Below are 23449 nucleotides of genomic sequence, written 5' to 3'. Positions count from 1 at the left end.
GACCTTCTCTTGGCTCTGCATTATTAGATTTTCATGGGCCACAAACTCAAGGACAAACACAAGTAATATCATTTTATTAGCATTTCAAATATACTTCTGGTATTGTGTTTTCTTCTCTACAGGGAACTGTACGATTATAGAAATTATAAAGGACAAAAATCCCCCCAACTGCTAGCAACAGTGCAGTCATAAAACCACTCCCTTGTTCCTTTCCAGTTCTTATTTGAGCATTGTTGCTAGGACAATGAATTATTTCATTAAAATCCTACTGATACCTGAAAAAGAAGAGAGAAAAGAAAATAATTTCTAGCATAAAATCATGCAGAAGAAATAACTCCTTCTTTCATATAACGATATTTAACTCACTAAATGTGAGGGGCATTAAAAGAGTAGCATCTATTGCTTGTGCAGCTGTCGCACATCGAGCGTTCTTTTCCTATAAAATGTGATCCTGAACATGCAACACTTTGTTTTGTTTTGTTTTGATGATATTCAACTCAGTAAGTTTATTTTCCCAGTCTCAGTTTTGCCCACTTATTATTGTCCATTTAGATCTCTAGGAAGCTGATCTTGTGAGAAGCAGGCCATTCCCTGACCAAAACCCCTTGGCACATGAATTGAATTTCAGGAGACCCAGGGCTCAGTTCTGAGGGACGAATTCTCAATTCTAAGGATTGAGTTCCGAGAGTCGAGTTTTGAGTTCTGAGGGCTGACAGCTGAGCTCTGGTTCGGAGTTCTGAGGGCAGATTTGGGAGTTTTGAGGGCTGAGTTCTTGAGGGCAGATTTGAGATTTGGGAGTTTTGAGGGCTGAGTTCTTGAGGGCAGATTTGGGAGTTTTGAGGGCTGAGTTCTTGAGGGTAGATTTGGGAGTTTTGAGGGCTGAGTTCTTGAGGGCAGATTTGGGAGTTCTGAGGCTGAATTCAGAGTTTTGAGCGCCGCGTTCTGAGAGCAGATTTGGGAGCTCCAAGGGCTCAGCTGGCACTTCTGAGGGCAGATCTGGCTGCTCCGAGGGCTCATTTGACACTTCCGAGGGCAGATTTGGCACTTCGGAGGGCACATTTCGGAGCTCCGAGGGCTGACTTGCCCGCTCCGCGGACGCCGCGGAGCCACCGCCCCCGGGCGGCGCTGCTCGGGAGGCGCGGAGAGCGGCGTGATGGGCGGCGCGTCCCTGGGACGTCTCGCAAGATGGCGGCGCCCCTGGACATGGAGCTCTCCCCGAGCCTGAGCCTGGAGCTGCTCCCCACCGACCCGCTGCTGCTCATCCTCAGCTTCCTCGACTACCGGGATCTGGTGAGGTACGGGCAGCCCGGGGGGATGGCACGGGCGGCCCGGGGGCATGGCAGGGGCGCGGCGGGCGGAGCGCTCCCCGGGCTGTGCGGGGAAAGGGCTTGCCTGCCTCTGGAGGAGGCGCTGAGGGGAGGACGCAGTCTGAGCACCTTTCCCTTCCAGCGGCACCGGGCTTTCCCCACTTTTACCGTCATCTTTCTAACAAAATGAAATGTTCCCTCTTACTGAGAAGGTGGTGAGGCCCTGGCACAGGTTGCCCAGAGAAGCTGTGGCTGCCCCGTGCCTGGAAGTGTCCAAGGCCAGGTTGGACGGGGTTTGGAGCAGCCCAGGCTAGTGGAAGGTGTCGCTGCCTATGGTAGGAGAACTCATTGATCGTTAAGGTCCCTTCCAACCCGAACCATTCAATCAATCTGTTTTTCTCTCCTCCTTTATGTATTTGTACCTAAAGGAAGCAGTAAGTAAATTTATGAAATCTCTATTTCGCCGAAGCTTGTGTTTCAACGGGCCAACAAAGGGTGGTCTTGCTGCTAGTAAATGTATTCCACCGTTTGAGGAACCCAGACGAAATTAAACAGGGTGACTTTTCAAGGGAAAGAAAAAAACTTGGATGAAAGTGGCAGGTGCCTCTTGGGCTGAAGGGTTATGAATCATACAGAGAAGATGAGAGCGTGGTTTTGGGTAAAACCTCAGCAGTCAAGTGCAAGGTTTGGCAGTGATTGAAACCACAGTGTTTAATCAAAGAGGGAGGAATAAGCATAAGAAGAAAACAGAGTATTACCAGGAATTTGGGGGTTTTGGTTTTTTATTACCCCTAATAAATATTAGTCAAGAATGATAAGGATATCAGGGAGAATTCTGTTAGGATATCAGCAAAAAAGACATTAAGCATAAGCAAAAATGATAACAGTTGTTATGGTGGCCCTTAGATATTTGATCACGTACAACTTCTCCATTGTTTGTGTAATTAGGGAGAATGGCTGATATTTCATTTTTGTCATGTTTGAAGCCACATGTTCCTGTGGTGCTGTGGTGATTTACTCCCTTACAGAAATTACTGTCTTGGTTGATAAACACCAGTACGATAGATTTCTGCAAGAGCTTTTTTCCATTGGGATATTTCAGTTCACTACTCCCTAAAAATATAAAAAATCCCCGTGTCATAAAATTTTTGCACAGCCAGATGTCCAGGTGTGAATTGAATGTGTTTGTGGGGATGTGGATGGAAAGGGTAATGTCAGGGAATACAGGAGAATCACTTTGTTGTGGTTGATTTTGTGATACTGATACAATTCTAGTTTAAACTGTTTATAAAACCCCAAGAAGCAATAACTGGAACCTTATTTGATACCCTCATTTGGGGTTAATCACAGTCTTTGAAATGCACACGTGGCACTGTAGACCAAGCTACCAGAGGAAGTGATGTTGCCACATCTAAACTGATGGTGTCTTTTGGAGACTTTCTTCAAAGTTTGTTATTTAAACAATTTAAAGAGGAAAGTAAGTTTGTAATACTCAAACTGTATGGTTTCTGTAGCTTACTGCGGAAAAGATATGGCAGAGCTTGACCATCCAGATAAAAAGGGATTTAAATCATAGCATCCTGTGCTACTGGAATGCTTTCCACTGGTGGAGTGGAGTCATGCTGGAATCTTTCAGGCACTGTTTACTCTGGTGTAGGTCTGCAGGGTGACCTGCTTTACAAAAGTACTTAATTGCTGCCAGTTCTTTAAGTGTGTGGAAAAGTAGTTCATGACTTACACAACTGTGATGAAGAGCTTTAACCATTGTAAGTACAGCTCTAAAAGGACAGCCAAATCATTTTCAAGCTCTGCATTTTTTTCATGAGAATGTGATGTGTGATACAGCATTTCTGCCTGTTTGTTTTGCTGCAATCACATTTAATGATTTTATATTTATAGTTGCTGCTATTTGAATAGAAGATTAAATCAGCTGTCAAGCCATGACCCACTGTGGAAAAGACACTGCAAAAAATACTGGCTCATTTCAGAGTAAGTGGGATTGTTTTAAGCTTTTTTTTCCTATGAAAATGAATTTCTAAAATATATTGTTCAGCCGATTTTCAGTCCATCTTACATCCAGCTCATACTCTCAGCTTCTCCGTAGCTGAGAAAAGCTGAGTAATGAAGGATGTGAATTAGCTTTTCACCAGCTCTGAGGTTCACTAGCAGACAGAGCTCTGTTCAGAAGGCACTCTGTGTGAGGGAGTATTGTTTCTAAATTTTCCCCTAAGTAGCCCAAATGTTTCCTAATTCTGTTCCAACTTGCTGTTGAATAGATGCTGGAATTAATTGAGTTTGTGTAGCTTCACATGGCACAGAGTGTTCCTGGGTTAATGTTATGCATCCTGTGCCTGCCAAATAACAAATTCCAACTTCTTGGGTTTAGTAGTCTCTTCAAGCTGCCATTTGAACACATGTTCTCCATGTGCCCTCAGGGAGGAAAAAAGCAGACGGAATCAGAGCTGGAGAGCCATCTTCATCAGCACCTACTCTGATTTAGGAAGGTACATCCACTACTATGCCACACTGAAAAAGGCCTGGGATGACCTGGAGCAGTACCTGGGGCAGTGGTGTCCGCGCATGATCAGCTCTTTGAAAGGTACCTGGCACACCTGGGAGTAGCTTGGTACACCCAGCCCTGCCTGTTATTAGGCCTCATGCTGCTTTCATGAAAGGTGTGTGCTTTAATTAGCAGAGTCTTGAAAGTCAGGTAGATGTGCTTTCCCTTCCTTGCAAACACAGGCAGAGTCCTTGCCTTGTTCGTGCTGATCCAAAGATTCTCTGAAATCAAGGTGATTTTTTTCTAGTGACTGCTCTGTCTTTTATCACACTTCTAGGTTGCTATGACCTATTGTTTATTTTTTTAGTGTAGTAACTCCATTGCTTTGAGGACCTGCTGGTGAGATATTATTTGTGAGATTTTTGTAAGACCTCATTAAAACATTGTCACATGAAAGCAGACATTCTGATCTGAAGCCAAACAAAAAGAATGTTGTTGAGTTTTATTTTTTTCTGTAGGTCTTACAGTGGCCCAGTGGTGTAACATTATTTTTTCCTTTTTGTTTTTACTCCCCTCCTAGATTCTGGTTTCAGTTTCAGTTTCTATTTTAATCCTTGAAGTACTTCCAGTGTTCTAGGTCGTAAGTCACAGCTACAGTGAGTTTTGGCTTTTCTGGTATAGGGGACAAAAAAGCTTTTACATTTTCAACTGCATTTCAGTTTTCTGTATAAAGTTGACTTTTAAACCATGATGTGTAATTTAACCTGTTCTGTAAAGTTAAGTGACAAATGATCTCTTAAGAGACAATATTAAGAGACAGATTATCTCCTTCCCATTTAAATTTTGCATTTTCTTGGTTTGCTTGGATAGTGCTGGATTCTTACATTTTGCTAAGTATTTTTCAAGACAGAATGTGAAGCTTTTATTTATGTACAGAAAGACGAGTTTCGAATTACCAATTTCCACTCTTACATAATGATGTCAGGTTTTGGATAAAATTTAGCCCTTTTTCATACCATTTGTAAGGGATGCTGTTTCCATGAATTGTTAATTTATGTCCTGGTAATGAAACAGGTAATGAGTATGAAAAGGGTTTTAAGAAAATGGATTGGAACAGACCAGTTTTTGCTGGAAGTGAGGGTGTTGGAGCGCCCCTGAAGTGCACGTAAGAATAGTTCTTCTCCACCCGTTTGTGTTATTGACTTGAAAATCCCCCTTTTACAACCCATTTATTGCTTCAGATTCCAGGTGAATGGGGGCTGCAGCCAGCATTTCTGTGTCACTGATGGAACTGGAAACTGAAAGAAGCAGCCCTTAGGGTGATGAAAGAGTAAAATCAATAGAGATTGAGAGCTGTAACTGGGACTCAGTTGTGGCAGTGTTGTGGGGGAAAGGTTCATTCCACTTTATAAACATTTGCTGCTTTCAGGCCTGTGGAGGTTGCACTGGACTGGGATTGGTGCTGTATTAAACAATCAATTAGAGTCATCATTTTCCTTTCCTTTTGTGTGGTACTCATTGTGTACCACCCAACACACAGTGAAGCCACCAGATACTGACTTGAGCCCACACTGGTTGGATGAGGGCATTTACAGATTCCATGCTTTGTTTTTGAAATACCTGCACCATCCTTTCTTTTCCAGAGAGTGTGAGGGAGGAAGATCTGGATGCTGTGGAAGCACAAATCCGCTGCAAACTCCCTGATGACTATCGGTGTTCATTCCGTATCCATAATGGGCAGAAGTTGGTTGTTCCAGGGTAAGGACTGAAAGCTACTTACCAAGTATTAATTCCTTTTGTATTTCTTAGACACTTCACTTACTAAAAGATGAAATGTCCCCAGAACAGGATAAATGAAGCATTTAAATGTATTGTGACTGAGTCACCGCTTAAGTGACACTTTCAGAATTGGCTGTCTTCTAATCTTGGAAGTAATTGGAAGCCCAGCGTGGTTTTCTAATTGCTCAAATTATTTTTACACTTCCCCTTTTCTTAATGAGAACCCTTGTCAGTTTTTTTGCAACAGCTCTAAACTTCCAGCTGTTAGACTTTGAATCATAGCACTGCAAGTTGCTCCCCTGAAGTTTGGCTTTGTATTACAGAAATAAATTAGCCCCTTGCACTCTTTAAGCTTCATTCTTTAGTAATTCTTTTATTCTTTAAAATGGTTAGGGAATGACTTAAAACCAGTTAGTCATATTAAGGTAGAATCAAATTTTCAGTTTTGCAAATTAAATTTCCTCCGTAGAATATTTTACTATTTTATGCAGTTTCTGCAGAGCAAAACTTTCTTTTACATTATGGTTAGAAGGCTGATGACCAAAGTTTCTGGTATTTCCACTGTAGAAAAATTAGGTGCTTGAAGCACCTGATGAAGTGCTGAAAACAGAAGAAAAAGATGGAAAACTACAGCAAATCTTTGCAATGTCTGTAGGGAGGAGTGCACTCATATTGCTCTGCCGAAACCTTCACTCATAAAGGAGGTGCAACTTTCTCCAATTGGAGTGTTTTATGTGCAGAAGGGATTCAGGAAACTGTTTTATGAAACCATAAGGATGATTTCTAGTTCTGTTTTCTAGGAGAGACTTAAAAAATTTTTTGAGAGGAGATAGGTGCCCTAGTTCTGTAGATTTCAAATGGTGTTCTGCAGCCATTTGCATCCTCTCTTCCCACTATTTCACTCCCAAAAAGCCTCTACTGTAATGATGTGGCTATGGAGGAGCTGCAGGAGCAGACACAAAGCTCTGGGGAAGTCTTCCAGCTCAGAGAAAGACTTCCATGGGCCTCCAAGGTGTGGTCCCATGGGTGATGAATACTGGGAAGATCAGAGGTAGGCAGTGGAAGTTTCTGCAGCAGAAACAGAAACTATGTAGGACTTGTCCTTGTTGGGTGCTTCAGGTTTCTGTGTTGGCATGTTGGCAGAGCTTCTGTAGAATGTGCTAATTCCAGGCCAGACTTCCTAAGGAGAAAGAGGAATGGAACCTGTTGCCCAGGATGGGATGAGCTTTTAGCATGCTGACATGTGGCAGCTTGCACCTGAGTCACTGCTTTCATAACAGCATCTGCTCAGCATCTGCAGGAATTTGCATCTCATTTGCCTTTCCCAGGTGTTCCCAGCTGGGAGTATGGGTGTGGAGTGTACAGTCAGGTTTGGGTGATGCTTCCACAAAGCCAGGGTGATGTGAACTAATAACCTGGTGCAGCATGTGGATGTTCAACTTGGATTTCTGTGATGGTGTTCGCAGGGGTCCCAGGATGAGGGAAGAGATGAGAATGTTGACTCCATGTTTCAGAAGGCTTGATTTAGTATTTTATGATATATATTATACTAAAACTATACTAAAAGAATAGAAGAAAGGATTTCATCAGAAGGCTAGCTAAGAACAGAAAAGGAATGATAAAGGCTTGAGACTGACCGAGACAGTCTGGACAGCTGGGCTGTGATTGGCCATTAATTAGAAACAACCACATGAGACCAATCACAAATCCACCTGTTGCATTCCACAGCAGCAGATAATCATTGTTTACATTTTGTTCCTGAGGCCTCTCAGCTTCTTGGGAGAAAAAATCCTAAGGAAAGGATTTTTTGGAAAATATCATGGCTACAGATTTCAGCTCAGTCTCATACACATCTAGAGCCTTGAAAGAAGCAGTTTCCAAAAGATGACCAGCCAGCTTTGCCTTGTGAGTGATGTCTCCTTGGTGTTTCCTGTTTTTGTTGTTCCAGGCTGATGGGCAGCATGGCCCTGTCCAACCACTACCGCTCCGAGGACCTGCTGGACATCGACACGGCGGCCGGGGGCTTCCAGCAGAGGCTGGGGCTCAAGCAGTGCCTGCCCCTGACCTTCTGCATCCACACTGGCCTCAGTCAGTACATGGCCCTGGAGAGCGTGGAGGGACGCAATAAATACGAGATCTTCTACCAGTGCCCAGTAAGGAAGATGTGTTTGTGTTCCCACAGTGCTTCTGTGCTGCTTGGTAGTGCAGGTGCCTTGGTGGGAAGTTGAAGCTGTAAATTCAGTGGTCATGGGAGCACTGTGAGTTTTACGTGTCTGAAGATCTGACTGGGACTACAGTGGTATGTCAAGACTTCAGGTTTAGTGAATATAGGGAAAGTGTTATTTAAATTGTACCCTTGAAAGTCCAATGCTCTCTAATATATCCTTAAACTTCTTTCCCTTTCAGGAGCAAATGGCTCGTAATCCATCTACGATTGTAATGTTCATTACAGGTAACACTTCAGATTAAACATTCAAAATAAAATAGTCAGTGTGGGATCATCCAACATATTTAGAAATATTCTACTTGCATAATCTTGGCTTACCATGGGGTGGAGGGGAAATTCCATGCGCAGCATTTCTCTTAGCATTTTAAAGGTGGCAGGTAAATAGATCCACTTCCTCCATTCAGAGCTTTATACAAGGTTTACTTTATACACAGTATACTTTATACAAGGTTTGCATTTTGTGGATTAGTGATAGAAAGGAGGATAATAAACCTGGAGCCCCTTAGCATTCCAAAAGATCAAAGGACAGCGCACACAGCTCATGCTCTGAGGAAGAAGGGGTAAGTACGCTTAATCTAACAGGAGTGGGAGTACTTGATAACACATCAGGGAAGGCAAGGATAATAATTTCTTGGTAGCTCAGCTTCAATCCAGTTTTGAATCACTAATATTGACAAACAGTTGAACTCTCTACTTTTCTATTGAACTCTATATTGCAATGCTTGGAAGATTTATGGCTGAGAAATTCCTGTGCAGAGAGCTGGCCTGTAAAACTCTCTTCTTTGAGAATTAAATGTGACAGCTTGAGAGTGTGCTTAGCAATCAAGCTGTTCCATAATAATGGCTGTGGGTGTTTGAAAAGCTGCTCTCAGACAATGGCTGCAAGTGTACAAAATCCCAGAATGACATACAGCCTTAGTCTTCTGAGGTTGTAGAGGAGTGCAGAGTGTGTCTCTGATTTATCCCTCTTTTAAATGAGAGGAAATGATGCAGTATTCCTTAGAAGATTTCCATATGGATCCAAGTGATGAGACCCTGATGATAATGTTAAATACTTAGCTAAGAGGTTCTTTTTTGGCTGTGTCATTCCTGAACTCTTTAGTTTTTAATTGGTTTCTCCAAATGATCCTTGTTGGTAGAATGATCTGGAATATTGACTGACTCAATAAGCCTGAGAGTTTTTAATAAAAACAATCAAAGCTTTAAACTTTTTCCTTGAAGTATTCACTGTAATGTGCTTAGTGGTAAATTTGCCCATCCTTAGGAATGTTTTCCTTCCTTGCCATCTAGGTACATCTTACTTGGAATGGTTTACATCTTATGTAAACAAAGTTGTCACTGGAGGTTATCCTATCATCAGAGACCAGATTTTCAGGTATTGTGACTGGGATTTGTAACCTCAGTGCCAGGTTTTGGTGCTGCTTCTCTGCACGCTTACCTCTCCCCAAGTAGTTTCGAGTATCTGATACAAAAGCTGGTGATGGGGAGAGGAGAAAGCTCATGAAACTATTGAAAAAAAACCCAGTAAATCAGAATGCTTAAAGCAACTTTATTTTTTTAACCAGAATCTTCAGAGCTTGTAACTTTGCATTAATCGGACCAGAATTTTCCATTATAAGTTATCTGAAGTTTAGCAAACAACATGATATTTATTCTGTGTGCCATGAGTGTGGTTTTGCTGCAGGACTGTTCTGAGTTAATAAAAAACCAAATGTTTCAGCTAATTGGTCTCTTGAATATGTAAATAAGCAGGACTTGTTCTGGTGTTTGAATCTTCATGCACTTGCAATTTCTTGTAAATACAATAAAGAACCTTAATTCTGTCAAACTGGGATGCTGTAGAACCAAGTCCTAGGATCTGTAAATAAATTTGCTGCTAGAGTTTCTAGGTTTTCTTTTTATAATGACACATCCCTATTTAAACAAGTGTTTTTATTAATATTAATTATTATTAATAATTAACCACTTTTTGTGTTTAGTTTTCTGTATTGAATGTGCAGAGCTGTTTGCAGAGTTAATGCTCTCCTCTCTGCAGGTATGTGCATGATAAAGATTGTGTTGCTACCACAGAAGATATCACTGTGTCTGTGTCCACCTCTTTTCTACCTGAACTCAGCTCTGTACATCCACCACATTATTTCTTCACTTACAGAATCAGGTAAAAATAACTGACTTAATTCTTCCAATGCAGGATAGACCTGTGGGATGTTCAAAACAAATTTATGCACAGCATCCAGAAATGTTCTGAAATGAACAGGAGGTGCACAACATGCTGTACTTTCTAATAAAATAATCCTGATCATTACTTGGTCAGGTACACAAAGTACCAGTCAAATTGGTAATTGCTAAAATACAGTGATGGGTAGGGGAAGGCAGTTACAAGCAGTTTTTGTGATTTAGAAAAGGGTAAAAGACAGTGAAGCATGGAGATGGATCCTGCCAACTGATTTGGGCTACTTTAGTGGGTGTTTTCTTTTCCCAGTCTGCTTGGTGATCCCAAGGGCACTAAAACATTTCTTGAAAGGAATGTATTAAGTATGTTCTTTGGCTTCTAGAATTGAAATGTCCAAAGATGCCCTTCCTGAGAATGCCTGTCAGCTGGAGAGTCGATACTGGAGAATAACAAATGCCAAAGGTGATGTGGAAGAAGTTCAAGGTCCTGGAGTAGTTGGTAAGTGAAAAATTACTGGAGAGAGTATTTAATGTTCTTGTTATTAAAATTCTGTTATTGCCTGTTTGTTGGATTGTGGGCTTTGTATCAAAATCAGAGAAAAAGAGATGTGTCCCTCTGTTTTGGCTTTCAAGTTTGTAAGGGGTATCTGAACATCCTTTTGCTTAACCCTCTCCAGTTTTTTATATCAGTAATTGCTGTGCATCAATTCATGCATCCACTAGAATACAAAGTGATCTGCCTGAGTCTGCTGTGGAGTGCAAGTCTTTAGCAACTGCTAAATGGTGGTTCTCCATCGGTCCTTACTATTGTGATGTGATATTTTGCCCACAGGAGAGTTCCCAGTTATCAGCCCAGGGAAAGTCTACGAGTACACCAGCTGTACCACGTTTACCACAACCTCTGGATACATGGAGGGCTACTACACCTTCCACTGCCTCTACAACAAGGACAGATTCTTTAATGTCACAATCCCTAGGTTTCATATGGTGTGTCCAGCATTCAAGGTGTCCACAGCATGAATGGTAAGCAGAGGTGCAGTTGGCTAAAACAAACCCCAAAATTATAAAAATTACAGTGCTGAATACTGTTTGTATTGCTGATTCCCTACAAAACATTCCCCACAATTCAGAGCTCCTCACTGGTGCCTGCAGGCATGGCATTGCATGAACTGCTTGGGTTTCAGAGCTCTCTCCTTGGTGGCAGAACACTCATTAATTATAGCCATAATAATATATCTCTCTATTCAGACATGCTCTACTTAATGACAGTTTAAAACTGTAGAGCCTGTGATGTGAATTAGTTCTTGCTAAAAGTGCATTTCATGAAGTCACTTAATGACTTTGCAAATCACCAAGATACTTCACTTGCTGTTAATTATAATGTAGTTTTAGTTTGGAGATTGTGGGTTAATTATATAATTTTCCCCTTGTCTTTGCCGTATTTAGAGAAGAGCTCTTGATTTATTTTATCCCCAGTATTAGTGCAAGCACTGAGGAGCTGTGAGCTTTCCTCAGCAGCAGGCAGCTGCTTGCACACTGTGACAGATTTATCCCAGGATTTCAGACACTCATTCTCAGTGGCTCTAAGAGTAGGTGCCAGGAAATGTTGTGCTTCTAACAGAAAATGACATCTCTTAACTCTTGCTCATGTTTTTACGAATTGTAACTGCCTTCCTAACTTCCTTCCCTCCAGTTGATTGGAAAAGTAATTTGCTTTTCTCTGTTGCTCCACTCCTATTTTAAAAGTAGTAATGACCCTTTTCTTTTTAAGATACTTTAGTAAAAGACAGCCTAAACCACCAAGAAAATGGGTACAGCTGAGCTACTGGACTGTGGCTTTACATAATTTAGGTATGGAATGTTGAAACCCAGTGGATTCTTAGGGAGTGAAAGGTCAAGTAGTTTGGCAAAATGACCTCTGTTGCAAATTATCCTTGGTTTTAGGAGATAGATCATGTCTGCTTCAGCTAATGGGTGTGATAATGCAGCCCACATTTTTCCAGGCAATTGTTAGTGCTTTCTTAAAATTAACCTAAAGGGAAGATTTTATTTAAACCTGGGTGTGTTTTGTATCAGGCAGCAAATCCCAGTGAATCTGCAGTGGATGAAGATGAAGATTCCACAGGCATTGATGACTCCAGAGATCCACGCACAGTGTTGGACATTCCTGCACCCTCTGGATGCTGCCGTTGGGATTTTTGCCCAAGCATAAGCTGAACTCTTCAGGGCTAGTGCATAGGAATATTTCTGACTGTTGTAAATGAACTCTGTTGCACATCAGGGCAACTAGCATGAATGTTGGTGCCAGTTCTCATATTCATTAAGAGTATAACTTCTATTTCCTTGGTTTGGAAGTGGGGGAAGAGGGAGGAAAACTGGGGGAGGAAGAGGAAGGTGTTTGGGCTTTGTTTACTTTTTTTGGAAGTGTGAAACAGCTTGATAGTCCAAGGTACTCATATCTCACATTTTTAAAGTATTGCCTACTTATGATCATACTGCAAATATGGTGTAGGGATTTGGTTTTATACAAAGCATTAGAAGGGTGTATCCTGTTGTCCTTTCTCGTGAGTTTCTGCTCTGGATAACTGCTGCTAAGAATGAAACCTGCAGTTTGGTCTGAATATCCCATTTGGGTGAGATTAGGTGCTGTTATGGTATTTTTTTTTTTGATTAACATAGTAATAGCAAAAAATTCTGGTCATCAAAATGTATAAATTAGGAGTGAAACTGGCCTTATTTATAGACAATCTGTTTGTCAGTTGGATTTTATGCTAAGTGACTCTGACTGGAGAATGCCTCTGGGAATGTAGTGTCCATGCATAATCTGCCACTCGTTAAGTAAGGAATTTCTCAATGACTACAGAGTATGGATTTGTAAATATGTTTTGAGGTTTTTTTTCTGTTACATGATGTTTGCTGTTGTCATAGGTGACAAATTTATGTTATGTATCATGTTTTCCTGAGCCCTGGATGAATTTTTGTAACTGAATAAAAAAGAAAAAAAATAAATAGGAGGCTGGCAGAACAGCAGATGGCTAGAAGATTTATATTTAAAGAAGTATCTGTTTGCTTTATCTTTTTTTTTGTTTCTGTTGTCATTAATAAACAACTGCCTCTTTTGTTCTCAAGTGCTACGCGGGACTGTTTTTGCTAAGACTTGAGCAATAATTTTGTGATCAGCACTGTTGTAGTCAGTTCTTTCTTTTGACAGCCAGATATTGTAGGTTTATGAGGTAGACTGGTATATTGTGTTTCCAACTCAAATTTTCCATTATTGACTTATTTCCAGATTTCTCTTTTTTTTTTTGCAAGTCCAGGTATTGGATTCTTCATGTGCTCACACCTTTTCCTGGTGCATTTTCCACAGAAGCACAAGGTGGAAAAACAAATATTGAGTCTGATCCCTACAACAGTCATTAGGTGAAACGTCTCCAAAAACAAAACCAGCTTGTGTCGTCCCTCACAACACTTGAGTTGCTGGAATGCTTCCAAAACACGAGGATTTTTGAGGATTACCACACTATTACCTGTGAGGGGTAAGAAATTTCCACAGAAGTTTGGTCAAGGATCAGTACAAGAAGGTTTTAGTGGAACTAGAACTTGGTGCAGGGCTGTCAGTGCACTGTGTGTTTCCAGGGACAGATAGACCCTCATGGTTGGAGGCTGTTCTTGGGAAGTTTCCTCCCAGGATCTCTATGTTCTAGTGCAGTGGAATCAACTCAAGGGCGTGGGACTCTACACAACAAACACTGCCAACTCTTGGCAATTTCTCTCATTTTTGGGGAGTGGTTCTGAGCTGGAATTCTTGCTGTCTGTGGGAGAAGTCAAGACCCAGGACAGTGCTGTGCTTTCAGCCCCTGAGCACTGCCATGCTGAGTTTGAGGCCTGAGCTCTGGCCACAGCCGGTGGCAGAGGGGTCTGGAGTAAGGAGGCAGCCAGGCAGGGAATGGAGGGATTGCTGCTCCTGCCCTAAGCACCAGTGTGTTTGTGGCAGGCCAGAGGGTGTTGCTTTGCTTCAGGCAGCTATTTCAGCACTGGGTGTGTTGCCTGGAGCTGGCAGCAGTGCTGCAGGTCCTCATGATGTGCATTTGAAGTGGGGCAGAAGCCAGTGGCTCTCCTCACCCCTCCCAAGAAGTGTGAATCATGGAATCAATGTGAAATGGAAAACAAAGGAGTTTGTGATTGGCAGCACTGCTGGACTGTGGGAATGTTCACTGAGCAGCAGGAGAGAGCTGAGTCGAGGTCCCACTGCTGCAGACAGCACCTCACTGCTCTGGGTGAGCGCAGGTGTGGGGCAGGGTCACCGCAGTGCCTCCAGCTGCCCAACACTTCCTGTAGTCCCTGGAATCACAGCAATGTTCTTCCCTTCAGCCACCCTCCTGCAGGCTCAGCTGAAGCTCTGCCACCTTCTCCTGGCTCAGATCTGGTTGCTTGGTTAGGGCTTCACCTGGCCGGCTAAAAAAACCTCGTTGAACACCCGTGACTCAGCTTGTGGTGAAACCCTGCTACATCCAACACAAACATGTACCTGCTCTGCTCCTTCTTCTGCCCCTGTGCTGACAGTCTCCTTATAATTGTTCTTTAGGATTCCTTCAACATTTTTGTGGGATTTTGCTGGCTGAATGGTTTAATGGAGGGGACCTTTGGCCACGATTTCTTTGCCATCACTGCATCACAGACAGAAAAACAAGTGGTGCACCAGCCAGTGAAATAAAAAAAAACAACTGAAAGTTGCTGTGCAAGTTATTCCAGTGTTCTGGTGTTATTTTTTCTGTCACCATTTAATTTCTCAAAAATTATGCAAAGAATTTAAGGTGCAAAATTCAGGTCAAGTTTGAAATACCATTTATCTGTGATGATACAGATAAATGTGTGCTCTGTTGGAGGGACTCTTGCCAGATTTTGGGAAAGGAAAACAGATAAATGTTCAGCTGTGGCGGAAGTTTCTTGTTCCCAGTTCCTCAGCTAAGTGAATTAATGAGATTTTTTTCTATCATATTAATTGAGGGGATTCTCATTTAATAAGCTGCATCCAATAATTCACAAGCATCATACTCTTACATCCCTTTTTTATTTATGGCTTAAACAGAGGCAAAATCTTTTAGACAGAAACTAATAGACTGAGCTGATAATCAACACACCAAGAGAATCTGATGTAAATTCTGAGTGATTAGGATTTGCTTTAGGTTTAGTAAATAAATAGGCAGTTTAGGTGGGATAAAAAATAAATCTAAGAATCCTTTCAAATATAACTGGTAGTTTTACAGGAATTTCGTATTGTCCTCAAGCCAGCACTGAACCTTTTTTTCTAGATGGCATGCATCTAAGTATTAGTAAAATAATTTTGGGGTCCTCATTTCTGTTGCTGTTCAGTGTTTACCTGGGTTGTGAATGCTTAAATCTAGATTCAGGTACTTGTGGAGGAACGTGCTATTTCCACTCCTGGTTTTTCCTTTGTGTATTTTAAAACTCTTCACTGTTTTCATTTGTCTGTTAATTCATACTATGAGGTATCTGGGGAGACCTTAGAGCACCTTCCAGTACCTAAAGGGCCTCCAAGAAAGCTGGAGAGGGACCTTGGATAAGGGCCTGGAGTGACAGGGCAAAGGGGAGTGGATTTAGATGGGATATTGGGGAGAAATTATTTAATCAGAGCATGGTAAGGCCCTGACACAAGTTTCCTAGAGAATCTGTGGCCATCCTTGAAGTGCTCAAGGCCAGGTTGGATGGAGCTTGGAGCAACCTGGGATAGTGAAGGTGTTCCTGCTGTGAAAAACGCCAATCACTTGTTTTTAAAATTTTAGAAGTTTAATAGTAATAAAATGGTAACAGAAATAGCAATAAAATTAGAGTAATAAAAATTTGGACAATTAGGATTAGGACAATACAAGGCAATAAAAGAGTTACAGACGGTCCGGGTACCTTTTTCTGGGCAAAATAAGCCCAAAAAAGGACCCACGTTAACAGAGGATTAACCCTTAAAGCAATAGGCTGTTGCATATTCATACACCTCATACATGATGCATAAATTCCATTCAAACAAAGGATTCTGTCTGGTCAGTGTCAACTTCTTCCTCACAATCCTGATGGCATCTTCAGAACTGAGCGAGGCGGGAGAAGTTGGTTTCTTCTGATAATGGAACAGTAATTTCTCTTTCTCTGAAAGATTTAGGTGTCCTGTGGTTGCTATCTTGCTGCGAGTTCCTCATTCCTCTCTTAAAAAAATATCCCACCTACATAGTTTCTGTTTTAACATTATGTTATAAGCTAAAACTATATTTAACACACTACTTAAAAGAATTAATACAGCATAACTTTCTAACATTAACACATATAATATTCATTTTAATATTTGTGAAAAGCCAGTCATAAAATACGCATTTTTCACAACTACAAAACTACATTTACCATACTATTAAAAGGTTTAAAGGATGCTAATCAATACACCATAATACATACAGTAAATATCTGCGTAGAGCCATGTAATATGCACTTTTCACACCTGCTCATGGCAGGAACGAATGGTCCTGAAGTTCCCTTCCAACCCCAAAGTGGTGATGGCCACATGACGCGTGAGGAAGGGTGGTACACGCGTTCCTGCAGGCGTTCCTGGATCCCTTCCCGGCCGAGACCTCCCTGTCGCCTCCCGGCCTGCGGGACCGCTTCTCCCTCCTCGGCTCCATCAGCGGCTCCCGGCCGCCGCCCCGCCCCGCCCCGGAGGCGGCACCGCCGGGAGAGCAGCGCCGGCTGAGGCAGCATCGCCGCGCATCGCCGCTCGCCGCGCACGGCAGGATTTGCCCGTGGAAGGTGAGCGGGACAAGCCCGGAGCAGCGGCGGCAGCGCCGGGAGCCCGGCGAGGCCAAGCGGTGGCCGCGGAGGGAGCGCGCAGGTCCCGCTGCGGCGGAGAGAAGGGGGCAGAGAGCGGGAGAACGGCGGCGTTTCCCCGGAGCCGCGGGGAGCGTTGCGGTGGAAGTGCGTGCTCGGCCCGGGGCGGGTGGGCTCGGGCCGGGGCCGTGCCTGAGTCACTGCGGGCGGCCGCACCGCAGTGCGCTGCGCTGAGCGGGCCGGGCGCGGGGCCGAGGCACGGAGCGGCCGCGCTGGGCGGTGGAAGGCGGCCAGGAGGCACCGGCGCCTGCCCCGCACGGGCACGGGCTGAGCCGATCCTTTTTCTACTCATAACACTGCTCCTGGTCCCCTTCCCCCTGTCCTCTCCCCTTTCCCCCCATGCTGGCATCTGCGGTGACAGCAGCGGCGGGTCTTGTCCGCCTGCCTCCTCCCAGATGGGACTGCAGAGAAATTCTGTTTGACAACCGGGCACTGAGCCTTCCGCGCTGTGACAGTTGCTGTTTCCTGTCATTGAGACTGGCCGGATGCTTGACTGATTGGAATAATTTAGAAAATTCCGTTTAGAAGGCGTTTTTTTCTTTAATTTCCTCTGAGCCACGTTGTGAATCGTTGTTTATAGATATAGTAATTGCTTTTCAAAGGTTGGAATTTCCTGATTACACAATTCTGAAAACACACAACAGTTATTTTCCCAGAAACAGATGCATTGAATTACTACTGTCTTCTTGGCTCTGATGATTTTTATTCATCTGCCTTATATTTATGCTGGTCATGACTTGGTGTTGCTAAAAGGCAAAGCTGTTTTTGTCTGCTGACACATGGGTGACCGAGGACTCCTGGAAGATGGAGAGATTCCCAGGGCAGTTCTTTTTGCTGTCCAGAAGGGCTCTTGCTGTAACCACCAGACTTAACAGAGCTGCTGTAGATCCCCATCACTGGGGAACAACCCTCTGGCCTTGAAAGATGTCTTGCAAAGTTGTTTACCCCAGAAGATAAGCTCATCTTGCACATTATGGTTTTGTTTTTTATAGTTTCCCCTCTGCTCAACAGTAAGTCATACGTGGAGGGGGGGAAAGAGAGCAGGTTGTGGGGTTTTTTTAGTAATTGAATGAGTTTTCTTAAGGTTCTTTTGGATAAGTTTGGGTTTTTTGTTTGATGAGGTTTGGGATTTTTTGTCAGTAGAAAAATTAACTAAACTTAAGGTTGAGACGCATTTAAATATTTTTTTGCTGTGAACCCATGTTGTCAACTCCACAGTCCATGTCCTGGGAGGAAAAAGCTCCGTCTTAAAATGGTTAAGGTCTGCCATGCTAAAATCTTATAGCTGCAGGCAGAAGAGCAGTGACAGTTTTACTACAGTTTTATTGGATGTAAAACTTGTTATCTGAATACCTTTAATATTTTGGAACTTTGAATGCCACTTGGGCTTTAAAGACAAACACAAATCATGTCCTCCTAGCACAAGTCTGGTCCCTCTCTCGCTGCGGTGTCTGCTTGATGCCTCCTCAGAACATCCCCCTCTGCAGCAGCAGAGGTTTTTCAGCAGGAGCTGTAATTGTAGTGCAGAGCCTGCATGCAGAAATCTGCCTGAGAACTCCTGCTTTGGAGCTGCCTCTGTTTAAAAAATTCCTGACCTTCCCATCTCACTGCTGCCTACGGATTGCAGCAGCCATGGAGACCTGAGCCACTGCTGCAGGCACTTGGTGAGTTATTGCCTGTGTCAGTCCCTCAGTGAGAGGGAGAAATTTTGGGAGAGGAGAGGCAAAAGCTCCTGCAGAGCAGCCAAACCTCTTGCAACCCCATGAGGGAGGAGAAAGGAGAGCAGTCTGGCTCCAGGGTTACTGGGGAATTGCTAAAAGAGAAAAAGCATTTGAGACCTTTCTTTTTGTTAGGTGCATTTGTAACTGTGAGAAATTGGGAGGCCTGTTGAATGGTGTAATCAGAGAGGAGACCCATCTGAGCCTGTCAGGGCTCAAATATCAGTTCTGAAAATAAAAATCCTGTTCTCAGAATAAAAATCCTCCCTTGGAAAGTGCAGTTATTTTTCTTTCTTATGTTTTCCTGTTTTTCCTAGACAGTGCTTTCAGTTTTATACAGAAACAAGTTTTGAAACCTGGGTTCATCACCAGGCACTTTGCTTTTAAATAGAATAAACTTCTATTACCTCTTTATGCCCTCAGATTAGGGAAGAAGCATGACCAAGATGAACTGCATCCTGCTGACCACCTGCATTGTTCTGATTGCTTTTTGTGGCTCTGGTGAGTAGAAGAGAGGGACTTAGTGGTTTAATGTTATGGCAGAGGCTGAGAAAATCATGGAAAAAAATGCCAGAAGGAGGAAAAACAGTGAGAAAGGCCTGGATTAGTTAATACCACTGTGGGGAATGTCAGTAACCATCAAAGCAGGGCTCAGTTTCTCTTCTGATTGTCTTGGGTCAAGACAATCAGAACAGGAGATTCTCAGGAGAGAGAATCAGGGATAGGATGTGGTCCTGCATAACACAACAGAAAACTGGTATTTTGATGCTAGAAAATGGGATTCCTCTTGTGTGAATTGGAAACTAGTGTGTAGTATGAGAGGGAAAGGAAATGGAATTTTAAAAATGGATAGAAAAAACTCAGCTGCAAGTATCTGTCATTGCCTGGAAAAGGCAGTCTTCAAGAGCAGATAAAAGGAGCAAATGAACATCTTGTTCTGCAGGCAGATAATGGTGTTTTTAAAAGTGACATAAATACTTGCTTAAAATGTGCCTATCAAAATTGCCAGCTTCAATTGGTGCACTGACATAAGCTTGTCAATTTTAACTGAAGTCTTGAGTTTAACAATTTTAGCTGAAGTCTTGAGCTTAATAACCAGGCATATGTTTAGTGACAATTAGATACAGATAAGTGATTCTTCTGTTCTTTTTTTTTTTCTTTTTTCTTTTCCTTTTTTAATGCTGCTGCTGCTGTCTCAGTAGTTTAATACTCAGTGAAGATAAACCCTTGTTGTCTTAGGTTCTACCTTAAGATGTTACCACTGTGACAACAGCCCTACCCTGTGCAGGACCAACAGCACCTGTTTAACGACTGAAGACACTTGCTTGCAGTTAAGATTTGGTATGTACAGTGTCCCACAGTCCTAAAATAAACCCACTTGGATCAGCTTTCATTGCCTGGACACCTCTAATCTGGCCCTAGCATGCATATCTTAGCCTCACTCAAAAGGAACTTGCAAATTCTCTTGAAGGTCATGCTTATATCCAAGCAATAATGTAATGATTTAGATGTGTGAGTTGTAGCTGTACAAGCATGTACTTAGATAGCTGTATATCCAGATTTAAAAAATAAGCAAACAAACAAAAACCCACACAAGGGAGCTGGAAAAAAATAAAGACGGCATTGCATTTCAAATACAAGTTGTTAGTCTATGAAAACAAATAAAGGATGCGTAGCCCACAAAATAAAGCTGCAGATGAATGGCTCAGTCGTTTATGAATTGACACTATTAAAATAAATTCTCTTTTCCTGAGGGTGAAGTGATTTGTGTCTCAGGATGGACATCTTTAGCTAGATCAGGTTGCTCAGAGTCTGGCCTTGAATGTTTCCAGGGATGGGACATCCACCACCCCTCTCGACAATTTGTGCCAGTATTTTACCACCCTTATCTGCTCTTCCAGCTCTGTCTTCTGTACATTCTTCACTGAGAGCCTTGTCAAGTGCTGGCTCAGGCTGTCAGGGCAGTGCTGGAGTCTCCATCCCTGGAGGGATTTAAAGGCCATGTGGATGTGGCACCTGGGGACATGGGTTAGTGGAGGGCTCGGCAGTGCTGGGTTAAAGATTGGGCTTGATGATCTCAGAGGTCTTGTTCAGCCTAAATGGTTCTGTGAATGCAGGCTGAGCTGGCTGGTGATGCCAGGTATCACTCAGGATCCACTCTGTATTTCCCGGTGGGTAAGTAGGATATACACTGCAAAATTCCTAGTGGAAGCAAATTTGGAAACTTCTAAACACTTGAACTTAAAAAAAGAAATGCATGGCTGTGGCAAAAACAAAACTGTAGGGCTGATGCTGGGGGCACAAATGGCCCATGAACTGTGAGACACAAGACTTTACAAAAAGTGTCTCTTCTGGGGAGGGTGAGAGGCCAAGCCCAGTGATCTGTCCCTGAAATTTCATGTAAAATTCTCATTTCCAGTTTGCTACAAAATTGGGGGTACATTTAATACCTTATTAGCCAGTGCTGTGCAGAGTGCTCTGGGTGGGACTGTGGTCAGACCTTCCACTCTCTGCACAGAATATTTCTTGGTAGGAGGTTTGTGCTGGAACTGTGCAACCGTTCTGGGTGTGGAGTCGAAGAACCAGACCATGCAGCTTCCGCCTCTCTCCACTGCCCCTGATGCCATGGCAACACAGACCACCAGGCCTCCATCCAATTTCTGTGTTTATACCATGGGCCCTGACACAGATTGAGCTTTGCCTTCTCCTCACAGTTTTATTCTCTAACAGTGGCAGTCTAAGCACTGCTTCTCTCTCAGTACCAAAAACAGTGTTAACTGTCAATCTGCTCTCTTAATCTGTTTAATTTTTTTTGTTCCATAGGTAAATTGAGAACTTTCTCCTGCTGGAAGACATCCCAGTGCAATGTGAATGAAATTGCTGATTCCTTCCTGTTGGATAATTTTGAATTCTTTTGCTGCCAACACGACCTGTGCAATGAGAGTGCAATTACTGGGGTTAACAAAGCAGCCTTCAGTATTGCTTCTGTAATGGCCATGTTATGGATGCTCCTGTAATAATCCTGATTTGTAAGCTGTCCTTTCAAGATGAAGTTACACAAAACCATTAACTCTTTTCTATAATAGCATATTTTCAGCTCCAGTCCATAGGCAGAAATATTCCTGTGTAATTTTGTTTCCCAAGGTTCTGTCTGTTCTGTTCTGTGTGTTGTTATCACTTAGTGGGTGTTTTGATCTGTCCCCCTGCTCATGGGGAAGATCAGCTCTTGTGAAATCATATTACCTTGTGGAGAGCCTGGGCAAACTCCAGTGGGTGATGTGAAGGAGAAGGAACATTACAGCTTTTCTACTGGAAAGTGTAATTTTTTTCCTGTCCCATAAACTGTCATTTTTTTTAGTTGGTATTTCTGTGGGTTTTGATTTGTTTTGCTTTGGATCCTCCTTGTCACAAACCAAGCAGTGGATTTGCCCTCAACACAAGAAGTGTTGGATCATAAGTGTACCTTGCTGCAGTCTTTGTGATGAATATGGAAATATTCAGTTTCAAGTCATGTAAACACTTTGTTCCCATCACTGTACCTGTTTTTTTTTTTTTCTGCAAGCCAATGATATAACCTTGTCAAGTGCTGTTATTTTGGGAGAAAGCACCAACATTTCTTAAGCCAAAACCAAAATATTGCTATAAGTGAGAAACACTTCTCTCTTTTTTTTAAATATATATATTTCTGTGAGCATGTAGACAACATGTGATAGCTTCTTTTTGGATTTTCCTCATACATAACCCATGCTTAGGATTTTAAGTGAGCATGTGCTTTGCACTGAGTATTTATTGGTATACTGAAAATCAATTATAAAATGCTAAGGAGTTGAAATGGCACATGTAGTTTACTTCCTCACCTAGTTAGCTTTTGGGTTTTGTTGAAAACGGTGACATGTAAACTTAACCCTTCAAGCTTCCACCTAAGAGTATTAAAATCTTGCACAACTTTCTTTCCATAAATGGCAATGCACAGTATAGGTGTGTATTTATATAGCATGAATAATACCTGCTCCATCTGTAGGTGTGAGAGGTCAAATTCTGAAATACATTGCTCTGCTCTGTGGTGGAGACAGACCTTGGGACAATCTCTGGTACCTGGGGACCCTCTCAGTCCGGTGGGATGTCACATCCTCTTTCTTATTCTGGAGCTGCTGGCATATCCTTGCCAGAGTTGTGTCCATTGCCAGTGGGATATCCTCTTCCTGAGGACCCTCACTTGTGCTCGTGACACCAAGTGAAACCAGTCACAACAAGGGTGTTGTTCCAAATCCCTGATGTAATCCACAATGTACCTTTTGGTTGAGTTTATTGTAGCTATGAAAGTGTCCTGGGATCTTTCCCATCACTCTAAATACAGAAGTAGTCCTGTCTTTGATAAATAAAAATGTCAAAAAAGAAGAACGTGGAGTGTGTGGTGATTTATTGGTATTTATAGCTGGATAGGACTCCAGTTGTTTCCATGGGAGGTACATCCATGCTTCCCATCCAGAGACAGCAGGTTCCAAGTAGACTTCTCTCCTTCCTTATTTTTATTTCCCACCTGATTAAAAACAGACACTGGAAGACAGCAATTTCTGCACAATGACTTTTTCCATTGCTGCAGCACCATTTGTCAAACTCAGGCTCATTTCTGGTGAGAAAGTATTAAAGCACTGACTCAGTATAAATTGGGGGAAGGTTTGTAGGAGAGGTATCTTTTGTTGGACAAGGTGATAGATTCCTTATGCTTAAATCATCCTGATGGCAGCATTTTTCTCTATTATATTGTCACTGTCTCTTTTCTGATGGTGGTACTTTTAAACTTGTTTCATTCCTGTATGGCCTGCATACATAAAATATTCTCCTTTATTGTTAAGTGCAA

At 42.6% G+C, this 23449-nt stretch overlaps 2 protein-coding genes across 2 annotated transcripts; both read left to right on the top strand.

The window, feature by feature from the left end:
• The first annotated feature begins 1165 nt into the window (after positions 1–1165).
• Positions 1166–13109, top strand: FBXO3 (F-box protein 3). Its single transcript, XM_030950386.1, has 11 exons — positions 1166–1295; positions 3207–3296; positions 3743–3906; positions 5451–5565; positions 7535–7739; positions 7993–8038; positions 9104–9188; positions 9849–9971; positions 10369–10484; positions 10818–11008; positions 12062–13109. The coding sequence occupies exons 1-10, from the start codon at positions 1186–1188 to the stop codon at positions 11003–11005; spliced, it is 1242 nt and encodes a 413-aa protein (XP_030806246.1). The 5' UTR covers positions 1166–1185; the 3' UTR covers positions 11006–11008; positions 12062–13109.
• A 3569-nt stretch (positions 13110–16678) lies between these two features.
• On the top strand, positions 16679–22976 carry CD59 (CD59 molecule (CD59 blood group)). The gene is made up of 4 exons (XM_030949511.1): positions 16679–16792; positions 19012–19089; positions 19828–19929; positions 21412–22976. The coding sequence occupies exons 2-4, from the start codon at positions 19026–19028 to the stop codon at positions 21603–21605; spliced, it is 360 nt and encodes a 119-aa protein (XP_030805371.1). The 5' UTR covers positions 16679–16792; positions 19012–19025; the 3' UTR covers positions 21606–22976.
• Positions 22977–23449: the final 473 nt, after the last annotated feature.

The sequence above is a fragment of the Camarhynchus parvulus genome, chromosome 5, assembly GCF_901933205.1.
Source record: "Camarhynchus parvulus chromosome 5, STF_HiC, whole genome shotgun sequence".
Classification (NCBI taxonomy): Eukaryota; Metazoa; Chordata; class Aves; order Passeriformes; family Thraupidae; genus Camarhynchus; species Camarhynchus parvulus.
Note: the sequence above shows the minus strand (reverse complement) of the source record. Positions and strands in the feature narration are given on the sequence as shown.